This window comes from Amphibalanus amphitrite, unplaced genomic scaffold (genome assembly GCF_019059575.1).
Source record: "Amphibalanus amphitrite isolate SeventyFive unplaced genomic scaffold, NRLGWU_Aamphi_draft 000226F_arrow, whole genome shotgun sequence".
NCBI lineage: Eukaryota > Metazoa > Arthropoda > Thecostraca > Balanomorpha > Balanidae > Amphibalanus > Amphibalanus amphitrite.
Window position 1 is genome coordinate 365,316 of NW_024881721.1, and position 12,336 is coordinate 377,651.

Sequence of the window (12,336 nt, forward strand, 5' to 3'; positions counted from 1 at the left end):
AATTGCACCTTTATCGGACCATATTTGACAAAGTTGTGCGATTTGCGGCAAAAAAAGCGCATGTGCACAAATGTGGCGCACTGCGGCAAACGCGGTGCATTCGGTTAAGCGCATTGAAAACTGTCTTTATTTACCGAAAATCAACACCTTCATTCGCCTCTGTTTATCAAAATAAATAACTTGGACAATCTGCAAATGAGAGGCACCCGCCGCCGATCGTCATGCATTTTATTGTCAAAGGCGATTGAACCCGGCTGCCGATGCCTTGAAGCCGGCTTGAGAACCGAGCAAAATTCTAAGGAAATACGCATTTTTCCAGCGCGTGTCACGTGCGACCCATCCACTCCTCGACATTCGGACCTCGACACTGCACGTGCGCGTGACGTCATCAACACACTGCGAAAATTTCAGCCCCCTCGACCGTACCGTTTGACCTGCGCACGGCGTCAAAGCACACCTCTGCACGGTGCAAACAGACAGAAACACAGACAGAGTTTCATTTCACAAATAGTATAGTAGACAAGCGGCTGCGCCACTTGCTTCGCGGCGTAGCCATAAAATGCGGGAGCAGCCAATTTGCTTTCGAATGGTGTTTGATTTAAATTGATCTGTCGTCTGAAAGCAGAGATATGGACGGAAACGTGCAGAGGAAAATTTTGAACATAAGAACTATTCAGAGGGCTTAGTTGGATGAAATTTGGGTCATACGGGGTCAAGTCAGGTCAAGGTGGTCATCTTTGGTCACACTGGGTCAGGCCAGGTCACCTTCGGTCAGGCCAGGTCGTATAGGTCACCACGTCACATCGGATCGGCATGGGCCACACTTCTACTACTTCTACCAATACCACTACTCCTACCACTACCCCTACTACTACCCCTACCCCTACCCCTACCACTACCCCTACTCCTACTTCTACCCCTACCATTACCCCTACCCCTACCTCTACCACTACCCCTACTACTACCCCTACCCCTACCGCTACTCCTACCCCTACTACTACCCCTACCACTACCCCTACCACTACCCCTACTACTACTCCTACTACTACCCCTACTACTACCCCTACGACTACCACTACCCCTACCACTACCCCTACCCCTACCACTACCCCTACCACTACCACTACCCCTACGACTACCCCTACTACTACCCCTACCACTACCCCTACTACTACCCCTACCACTACCTCTATAACTACCCCTACCACTACCACTACCCCTACCGCTACTCCTACCACTACTACTACCACTACCATTACACCTACCACTACCACTGGGTCATGTGAGGTCACAGACTATCAGATAAACTGATAAACTAAAAAAGGGGTTTCTAACCATGCTCCTACTCGTGTTATTCCATTATTCTTAATCGTTTTTGGTGGAAATGGCGCCTTGTGACAAATGTGACGCATTGCGACAAAAGCGGTGCATTTGTACTTGTCGTTTTGTCATGCATCCTTCCACCGAATTGCACCTTTATCGGACCATATTTGACAAAGTTGTGCGATTTGCGGCAAAAATGGCACCTCGTGACAAATGTGGCGCACTACGGCAAACGCGGTGCATTTGTGTAAGCGCATTGAAAACTGTCTTTATTTACCGAAGATCAACACCTTCATTCGCCTCTGTTTATCAAAATAAATAAGCTGCCAATCTGCAAATGAGAGGCACCCGCCGCCGATCGTCATGCATTTTAGTTGTAAAGTTCATCAAACCCGGCTGCCGATGCCTTGAAGACCGAGCAAATTTGGAGAAAATGCGCCTTTTTCCAGCGCGTGCCACGTGCGAACCATCCACCCCCCGGGACTCGAGTCTCGACACTGCACGTGCGCGTGACGTCATCAACACCCTGCGAAAATTTCAGCCCCATCCAACGCACCGTTTGACCTGTGCACGGCGTCAAAGCACCCCTCTGCACGGTGCAAACAGACAGACAGACAGACAGAGTTTCATTTCACAAATAGTATAGTAGATTACACAGAAAAAAAGTTTGACAAATCGTCCATTTCTGGAGGTGTTTGCCTTCTAAGGAATTGATTTAAGGTCAAACTGGAGAAAACGGCTACGAGCCAAAAATGGACAAAAATTTGCCTGACCTAAAAATGGCTTAGCTACTTGTTTTTGATATGGCATCCTTTCGAACATTGGCAAAGAAGAACTGGAGTAAAATTTCATTATTTTGACGACCTTTCGAATATCGCATGGCCCAGAAGTCAAGCTGGAAGGGGAGATCGAACAACACCTAATCCGGCTCTTGTTACGACCGGGCCACCGCCCGGACGTGGAATAATGAACCATTTGTTCAGTTTATTCACTGACATTACAGTGTAGGTTGAGCTGTCCATGTATATTGAGAGTCGTTACACGAAGTGCTTATGACGACATAAAATGTGACCTTTTGTATATTCTTCACCTTCATTTCTAACATCAGAACAAAGCCACCGTCATTCGCAATCACTTTTGATTCAAGCCTACGGTCCACCCTCCCAGCCAACACTCTTCTAATGCAGTTTCGTATCTGTAGCGGCGTAATCCTCCGAGGGTAACCGTTTGCGACTGGTTGGCCTGTGGCTCTCCTGCGTGCCTTGCGCCGTGGCTCTCCCGTGCCAACGGGATTGGATCAGTTGCAGCTTGCGGCGCACCATTTGGTGGTCGGCATAGCCCAATTTCTCCCTCGCTTCCTCTCAACTCATTGCCCTGAAATGGTGTGAGGTGACGACCGGCCTAGGCCAACAAAGAAAATTAGGTTAACAAATAGCATTACTGCCACTGACCCCTAATTTTCGAAGTGTGTTTCGGACAATCAAAATACTTGGGCATTCTATAGAATGCCTGGGAGCTTAAGCCAGGCATGCTATAGAATGCCTAAGCAGTCAGGGATTCTATAGAATACCTAGGGATTCTATAGAATGCCTGGTCGGCCAGGCATTCTATAGAATGCCTAGGCATTCTATAGAATGCCTGATTCCACACATTGCCTGTAACATAGACAAAAGCCGATTTGGGACTATTGAGAGTCCAGTACGGTCGGGTGCTCCCCATGCCGGTCTCTCGGCCCACATAGCGACTTTTTGGGCGGCATTTGACTCTGAGAGCCCTCACGACGGCCTTTGTGGGCCCCATTATTGGCTCCAGGGCCCCTCACGACATCCTTTGAGGGCTCCCACGTTGGCCCCACGGGCCGCGCTGGCATCGGAGGTCCCCACGATGGGCTCGAGGGCCCTCAAGCATCATGAAGACCTATAAGAGCCCCACAGTGGTCTACGAACGCCACCACGGAAGCTTATTTGGCCGCGCTGGACTATGATGGCCCTAACGATGACCTCTGAAGCCCCTTACGACTACTTTTGAGGGCCCTTATGATGACGTTTGGTGTCTACTGCAGGCTCGAAGGGACTACTGATTCGTTCAGGCGATTCACGTGCCCATTTAAGTCACTTATAGTGCAGGGGGCATCTTTCCCAACGTCAGGGGGCGTCTTTCCCACCCTGTGGGGTAAAATGCCCCCTTTCACTTCTTCAGGAAAATGCTTAATAGCAAAAAAAGTTATAATATTTCAGGCACGAAAGTGTGATATTTTTGGAGAAAAATGATGTCGGCTTCCGTTGAAACTCCAAGTTTTTGCTTTCCCATCGTCATTTTCGAATAATATATGACATAGCAAAACCCTGGGCATCTTTCCCCACTCTCCCCTACTTTTGATACATCTCAGTGACCGCCGTGGCACGTGCCACGTGAAACGTCAAGGGTGTTCAAGCAGTTTTGCAAAAGTAATGATTTTGAGAGGCCCATATCTCAGCAGCGGCTTGAGCGATTGTCTTGCGGTCATTTTTATAGGGTAGCTGCATCCCTTCTACCAAAGGTCGGATACACTTCATCTATGTGAGTGACCCCCACTGCACGTGCAAAATACAACAATAAGAGGTGCCAAATTTGTTCCCATTTCAGTAACTCGGTAATTACTGGGGCGATTTCGCTGAAACTTGGCATACCGGTAGGCACCCACCAGGCAATGCATTCCCATGTGTTGCGGTTAGGGTGCTACTGCACGTGCGCACGTGCAGGGGGCGTTTCCAGATCTCGAGAACGGCTGGGCCGATTGCGCTCAAATTTGGTACACGGTTGGGGACCGGTTAGTAGGGTGCCGTGCAAAAGTCATTTTGGACCCCGTTTGCACGTGCGCACGTGCAGAATGCCGCTTCCAGATCTCAGGAACGGCTGGGCCGATTGCGTTCAAATTTGGTACACCGCTAGCGACCGGTTAGAAGGGTGCTTTGCACAAGCCCGTTGGAAGTACCCTCTCGCCCTTCTGCACGTGCAGGGCTCACTATCTCGCTCGCTCGTTCTTCGCCCAAAAGGCGTTTTACTGGTAAGATAAGCGGTCAGATCTGGTTCTGTGCTTAGCTTGTTTGTTTGCCGCTCGCAGCTTTTTCAGCCCCAAAACCGCAGTGTTAGGTGTAGGCCAACAGGAGACGGTACGATGCTTTGCGAGAGGACAGAACAAAACGGTGAGGTGAAGTGATAAAAGAAAACTGCTGAAAAGAAAGCCTTTCTACTCAGCTATTTTCCGTATGGCGCAATTACTCTTTACCTACTCATGCATCAGCCAGTGTACGTGCATGGCGGCCGAACCGGGCGGCCTACATGCCATTCTGCTCGATCTTGATAGGGCATAATGAGCTGGGCTGGGCCCTGTGCCGGTGTCGGTCCGCTGCAGTTTCCACTCTCATTAGCGCCGCACTCTGCGGCGGACGTGACGCACCTGCGACGGAAGTGGCGTGGCGCGGCGCACGGCGCACAGAACGGGTCTGAAGGTGTGCCAATTTTGTCAGGGATAGGCTGAGTTCTGCACTGAAATTGTATTCTTATCGGCCCGCTGAGATCAATCATCATTCATGGGTATCTACATATGTTGGCCCTATATGTAAGGGATGTTGTTCAGCTAAAAGTAACCATAATTCTGTTGCAATGTCTGCGATATGCTCTCGCGCTGTCACGCCTTTGATCTGCCGTCATGCAACCATGTTCTCGGGAGCATCGAGGTGTCGGTTTCACGCCTCATGTGTTTCCCGTCCGACGTGCAAAGCTGTAGTTTCTCCCACTCACCGTATCGCCGCACGGTTTCACTCGTTTTCCCAATCTCATCCCATTGCCGCTAAACGACCGAACAAGACCGTCTGGTACCATAAACCTCAATCATTCGCAATGACATCCTGGCAAGCCACCGTCTTCGCGTCACCCCATTGACATGTGGTCTTATGTGGCTGATGTGACCCCTGCACTGACTGGAGGATGCATGGATAGCAGAAGTATATAAATACTGGCGGGCTGCGATTGTTTGCGGTGCTTTACCCTCCGTTCGACTGCTTCCGTTTGACCTGATTGTCACGGAGTGGCCGCCCTTCCGCCGCGCCAGGGCTCGAACAATAGAGGGTTGACCACCGGGTCAGCCACAGTGGCGCCCGTTGCCGCTTATATAAAACGATGGGAAAATCGAGTCGATTCACTAGTTACTGCCGTTTCATGGATCTCAGAGGTGTTGACAATCAGCGCCGTTTGACCGATCAGTGACGCACCGGGTGCATCAGTGGACACTGGTCAGAGTGCAGAGAAACATGGGCTGACAGCCGATATTTACCATTGTGACCACTAGCCGGGGTTTCATGGCATGTTTTCCTGTGTTTCAATCGTCATGTAAGCCCTGGAGCAGTGCGCGCGGCTTCATTTGCGCTCCACAAAATATCTCCCGTTCATCCACCGTTACTTCTATACCGTTTCGTGCAGGTGCGCTCTTCTTCACGCTGGCACGAGTTATTTGTTCTTACGGCAGCGGTCCCAGTTTTTTGGGTTCGGGGAGAGAGTGCCCGGCTCAGCTGCCCACTCGGGCGGCGGCTTGCGCTACAGGTAGCGGTTTTTCTCCTCCGGTCAGCTACTGGGCGGCCCGCGGCTAACTCCACCCGTCTCTCCACCGACTTAGGTGGACCGGAGGCGTCCGCGTCTCCGCCCCGAGGTCATGAGGTCACGCCGATTCATCACCTGGCGTCCGCTCCGCCCGGCGCGCGCCGCGGGAGCGCGGCGGACCTGTGAGACGGGCTACCTACGCCGCCTATTCACAGTGGGCTCTGCTCGCCTGCAGGTGACTGCGGCACGCAGACCCGTAACGGACCGCGGGGTGCACGGGTCGCATACCGTGCAGGCCGGAGTCGTCATCGCGCACTTCCACACGTGGGTGGAGCATTCCATTCCACACCCTATCTCTCTCTCCATGACGCCGCTCCCATATCATCAAAACACCCTTCCTCCCGGCCTCGAGGCCACGGGGCTACCAAAACCAGCGGGTGCGGCGGGCGGGCGGCCGGGCCGGGCCGGCGAGCGCCGCGCGGGCGGCCGTCTGTCGCCGCCTGGGGCGCTTCCGGTCCGGACGGCCGCAGCGGCAGGTATCGGCCCGGCGCTGTGGGGCCGCTGCGCCGGCGGCCCGCGACACGGCTGGCCGCTCATGCGTGCGGCGCGGCCGCGCGACGGCACCGCACCGGCGCAGGGCGTGGGCGCCTACCGCCCTGCGCGCAGCTGATCCACAGACCCGGCGGAACTGCGCCCCGGCCCCGCGACACACAGCCCTTGTTCAGACTGTTACTGGGTTCATGCGAGCGCTGAGTGCTGGCGCGCAGGCATAACCCCTAAATGAAACGCTTTGCCACATAGATTGCGTTGTGCTTTGACTTTTCAACGCCGCCGGCTTCTCAGCTCCTACGTAAACGTTTCGCAAATATAATCATCATTCGGCTTTCACCGCCACCTCCTACAAAGAATCTCTCTCGAGCCCGGGCGCCGTTTTTGGGATTCGAGGCAGCCAACCACGCCCGTTGGCGTTGCCGCGAGAGTTGACGGCGGCCGTGGTCGGCCGTTGCCACGGAGAGCCATACAGCGCTCTCCCACGCGAACCTACTGGTCACTCACCTGCTGTATGTGTCGGCAGGGGCCCGAGTGAGGTGGCCGCGAAAGGTGGTGTTACCGTTGACTGAAAAAGCTGCGGGCTCGATTCTGGTGGCTCGTGTTGAAAGGGCACCAGCCTTTAACCATAGTTAAGGGCTGTATACAGCCCTTAACAGCCCTTTTGGAACTAAGATCACGTCTTCAGGGCTGGGCAGATAAATTGGGACAAAATACATATTTGCATTCAGAACGCCGTAGCTTAGAAATTTGTAAACGTATGCATTTCAAATTTGGATCACATATTGTCACACCAAATTTACACATTTATCACCAAATATGATCACTGTGGTCCACCTGCATCAGTCCTTATCGGTGCCTGGACTGGCCGCACGCGCGGAGAGATCTCCCGTCTGAAATGGCTCGTAATTGTAGCCAACTGGCACTGCTGAGGCTTACCACAGTCACATGGGGACGTTCGTTAGACTCGGCCGCAAAAACGCCCCAGCAACCAGAACTTGTGTGGGCTGAGGTTTAATGAGGGAGGGGGCATTTAGCCTTGGGTACAGTTTACGGGATCCTCCGTTTCAGGAGATTCTGTATTTAATTTACTGTATGCCGGGGAGCTGACTCCTGGAAGAGCATCACTCCATGCAGGATGATGCCTTCTTCCATCTTGTTGATTCGAACTGCCGGAATAATGGTTAGGTACGCTGTAAGGGCGAACCCCCTCCCGATTCCGTAAAATAAGGGAGCCCCACGTGGCCGTCAGAAGTCACCGAGTGGAATGCCATCACCGAGGTCTGCTGCATGCTTTTTGGAACTAAGATCACGTCTTCTGGGCTGGTTGCGATGTTTCATGGTGTTTGCGGTTGTTCATATGTTCGGTTATGGGGATACCATCGTCGAAAATGACTTGCACGTGCTTGCTCGCTTCTCCAAGCCCTTCAAGAGGAAACAATCTTTTTTTTAACGTCACAGCTGCTTCAACATCTATGTTAACAGGTCGATATGCATCAATGCATATGAGTACATGTTTGAGGTGCTGGTATATCGCTTTCTCATAGCGCGGCTGCCTTCGTTGTAAGCTCGCGCCACTGTTTTCGCGAGGATCCTCTGATTTAACTGAATTTTGCCTTTTAGCCCCCCTGGAAAACCGGGGGAGCGGCCGGTGTCAATGCAATAAGTATGTAAGGATGAGTCAACATCTTCTCTTCCTCCAACGTTTACGTCTGTTCGATACACAGTACTTTCAGCCATTTGATGGAGCATAATTAGAGTATTGGCATGCATGTGGGCGCGGACTAAGTTGATAGTGACTTGCTTAAGCCCACGTTCTGTGATCAGCCGATTCAAAATTACAACGCAACCTGCATAACATGGAAAAGTATTCATTAGCCTATATTTACGTTCAAAAATTATCTTAATCACTCAAAAAAATAGTCGTTTTAGAGGAAGTTGAAATTTGTCCCAATTTATCTGCCCAACCCTGTATAGCTTACCTATTTTTCTCCTAATGCCGACATTACCCCATAATCACCGTAAGTCTTCACTATATAAGCGTAGTATGACTCAGTCGTCACTCGTCACGTCACAGGCATAACTACCTTCACCGTTGCCGTCATCATTCATCACTGGCTGTCATGTTTAGGGAAAAACCACGACCACCACCGCTGCTGTCGCTCCGTCGAGCGAGTAGTTTAGGGTCACCGCCGTGCCGCCCGAGGCGAACGGTCGAGCAAACCGGGTCACATGCAGGCGGTTCGACAGTGGGTCGGGTCGGTGCCCCACTGCGGGCGTCAGGTGCGCCAGATATATACGCCGCCGCGCCGGCTGCCGCGCAACGCTCGCCGCCACCATTGCTGCGGCTCGTCGGAGCGAGGAAAGCGGCATCTTGAGACGAGGAGCGGCACGGCGCGACAGTGGTGACAGATGTGGCGCAGTGGGTGGGCGGAGCTGACGCACTGGAGGCGACACATGGCGCGCACGCGCTCCTAGTGAGTTGCATTGGTGTTTGTTCAGTTTCTCGGGTTTTCCTTCCTTTCTAACACCGGTTTGTCGAGCGTCGTCTCGCACCGCTTTCATATGAAAGCCAGACGGGCGGTTGACAGGCGCAAATGACTCGTGGTTTGGTTGATATGTTCGCCAATATGTTAGTCATCATTACTAAAATGGTGCAGGTTTTGTGGGAAGTCTGATCAATATGCCCCAACCGATCGTATTCCGAGTCTGCTCATGCATGAAACAGCTTCGTATGTTACTGTATGTCCACTTCTCGCTGTTAGCTTCTTTTGAGTGATCTTTGAGTGGGCGCCACCGTGCCGCCGAACTGCCGACGATTGATGCCGTCCTGGCGCCCTAAAATCCTGGTTCACGTAAGGCATGCTGAGTCGTAGTTGGGCCACCCTACTGTTTTTGCAGCCATGAATCACGCCATTCTGGCATGCAGCAATGTCGAACAAACAATACCGGTCGCCATTTTTCCGCGACGTTTGCCATTTTTGCAGCTCCTCACATGCTTGCACCTACAATGCCGAGTAGGTAAAGAACTGAGCTCTCAGTTTGTGGAGAGTTGTCACACAGCTCAGCAAACTTAGTTTTAATTTTTTTATTTGCTTGAAGCCTTATAAATGCCCAAAACACTACATTAACTTTAAAATAATTTTTGGTGAAGCAGGCCTTATGATTCGTCCGTGCGACAAATGGGTGACATTGACCGATATAGTATCTGGGTTAATGAGTCATGCTATGCCGTGAGAGTGTTTGTTTGGTTGGCATTTGCGAGCCAGCTCGCGAACACGGTTCAGTATAAACACAAAATCCACTCTCCAAATATATTGCCGATTTAAATAAAGGCTTATTTCATAAATGATTTTGATATTTGTATAAATCATCACGAGCTGTTTCCATTTTCCAGTGAATTTCACGAACCGAACACGGACAACTGTGTGTCTCCGGAAGCACTCATAAAATTAAAATGACGATCGATAATCTCCCACTTCCCACCAGCAGCAGCAGCTTATCACCTACCATCTCTCACAGCGTTATTTCCGTGTGTTTGCAGTGGCCACCGCCGATCTGATGGAGTTTTACGCCAACGAAATCGTGGAGGACCTGGCGCACCGACCGTACGTGGAGCTCGGCATCCACTCCGACTCCGACTCGGAGCTCGCCAACGTCTACTCGGGCCTGGAGACCATCATGGAGGAGACCTCAGGTCAGTGTCCGTTGGGTCTGGAGGAGACCTCAGGCCAGTGTCCGTTGGGGCTGGAGGAGACCTCAGGTCAGTGTCCGGTGGGACTAGAGAAGTCCTCAGCCCTCAGGTTAGTGTCCGGTGAGACTGGAGAAGACCTCGGGTCAGTGTCTGGTGAGACTGGATGTTTCTTCAGGTCACTGTCCGGCGGGCCTGAAGGAAAGCTCAGGCTAGTGTGTGGTTGGTAGGGAGGAGACCTCAGGTCAGTGTCCGGGGAGCCAGTTCCTCGGGGAAAGGTTTCCTGGAAACCTCAGGCCTGTTCCCTGCGCCGGGCGACAACTGCTTCACTTTTGACGCCACTACAATCGATATTTCTTGAGAGATGGTGATAAAATTACGCGGGGACATGTTCAGACTCGAAGTATACATGGCTCAAGGTCCATGGCTTGACATGGCCGTAAAATGTGTTTTATTCAAACTGAGATGCAAATAGATTTGTATCAAATTACTAATGAACATTTATGTGTAAAATTTCTCTCATGAACGGGTCAAATGGTATCGCTGAATAGTTCGTGCGGATTATGTTAGGAATAGGTAATTCTATTTGGAATGGCTGGTTCCGGCAGCTGATTAAATTTGCGAAAAAATATAATAAACAGTGCAGCTGCACGATTGGTGTTCGTGACTGGATAATGGAAGCGGTTCACTGGGAAACGAGAGTGTGGGAGAGTCTGGGACATAAACTGGCCTTGTTCAATCGGTGATTTTCCACCTCTCCATTCAGACGAATAGCGTGTGCACGGCTCTGTATGGGTGTGCACTTATCAGAGATGCTGCTAAAAAGTTAAGGAGTTTCCCCTTGAATTTTAGCCCTCAGTACGCCTAATTTCAGTAGCATTTTAATCGCTCGATATTATAACCTCGCATTGAACTATTTCTTTGTCATAAATTTTTATTTAAATCGCAAAAGAATATTGAGTCGTTTCCGGCCATCGAGTGTTTGAAAACATTCGTGTGAGTCCCTCTAAACGTCCCTGCTATTTGTTATCATTAGGTGAATGCTTTAAGGGATGAATTAATATTTAACGCCTTAATGCATGTAGTCTTTAGTGAAGTTAGCTGGACTGTGGACAATCCATACATTTTGTATTAAGATATACCTAATGCCGTTTCGTTCTCGGGGTCATTGACTGTCTCGTGCCCGCACAGGCTGAGGTGTTAAGATATAAGAATCGCTGGCACAATGGATGACGTGTGAAGCGACGTCATACTTGTTAACGATTTCTCGGAGATTAACGTGAGAATTCATGGATCTGTTTTGCCCAAAACCTTCAGTGCCAGCCATGGGCCACGTCCCAGTTTCTCCGGGAACATTTGGTACATGGCCACTCGCTATTAAGTTAAGTTCTGTAATTGTCACTCTTAGATATTTGTTCTGGGTGCAGCGTCTACTTCAAAGTCCTTAGCCTATGATGCAAAGTTTATTTTTTCCATGGTCGTCATCTAGGGACTAGGGTTCACTCTTACACTCGTATAAACGAGTAACCATTCACAGCTAATCTGATCGCTCGTTCTATCGACTTGCTGCTGCACTTCTGATATCCATCCCATCTAACAAACATTGTGTGACCGTGTCTGTTCCAGACGACATGCGCAGCGACACCGAGAGTATGCGCAGTGACACGGAAAGCATGCGCAGCGGCCCCACCAGCTGGGCGTGGTCTCAAGACTCGGCCGATGTCGAGACGGTCATCGACGCTGGACGGGGCCGCGACTCGCGTTTTGAAGGTAGGCCGGCTCTCACAGTGGGAAAGGCTGGTGGGGCTTGTGGACAGCTCAAGCTGTGCTGTGAACCGTGTTGAAGGCACGCGTGAATTTCCACACTGGTTGTCACACCACACAATGTTTGGATAGAAGCACGCGGTCGATATTTCGGTATGTCGTGCTCGTGTGTTGTGATCGGTGATGTCTCAAACGGTCTCCAGTGTAGTCGAGGGCAGTGATGGCAAAAGGCTTGCAGAAGGGTTCGAGTCTTTTTTCGTGACTCAGCGACAGTCAGTTGGCTGGTGACAAAGGCAGAAGGCGTGGCTATTTTATTTTAGCGGTCAGTTAGGTAATGCAGTATCTACTAATTACTACACTATTTTGTATAGGTAGGTACCTAATTGAGCTCCGCTTATGACTGCGAGGATGCCAAGCATCCATTCATGAAA

The 12,336-nt window shown here is 51.0% G+C and overlaps 1 protein-coding gene across 1 annotated transcript in view; it reads left to right on the plus strand.

The window, feature by feature from the left end:
* Nucleotides 1–12,336, plus strand: part of LOC122385642 — a 57,328-nt gene that overhangs the window by 12,435 nt on the left and 32,557 nt on the right. The window contains exons 2-3 of the mRNA XM_043374029.1: nt 9,995–10,147; nt 11,768–11,911. Of these exons, the coding sequence (XP_043229964.1) occupies nt 9,995–10,147; nt 11,768–11,911 (297 nt within the window). The remainder of the gene's footprint in view (nt 1–9,994; nt 10,148–11,767; nt 11,912–12,336) is intronic.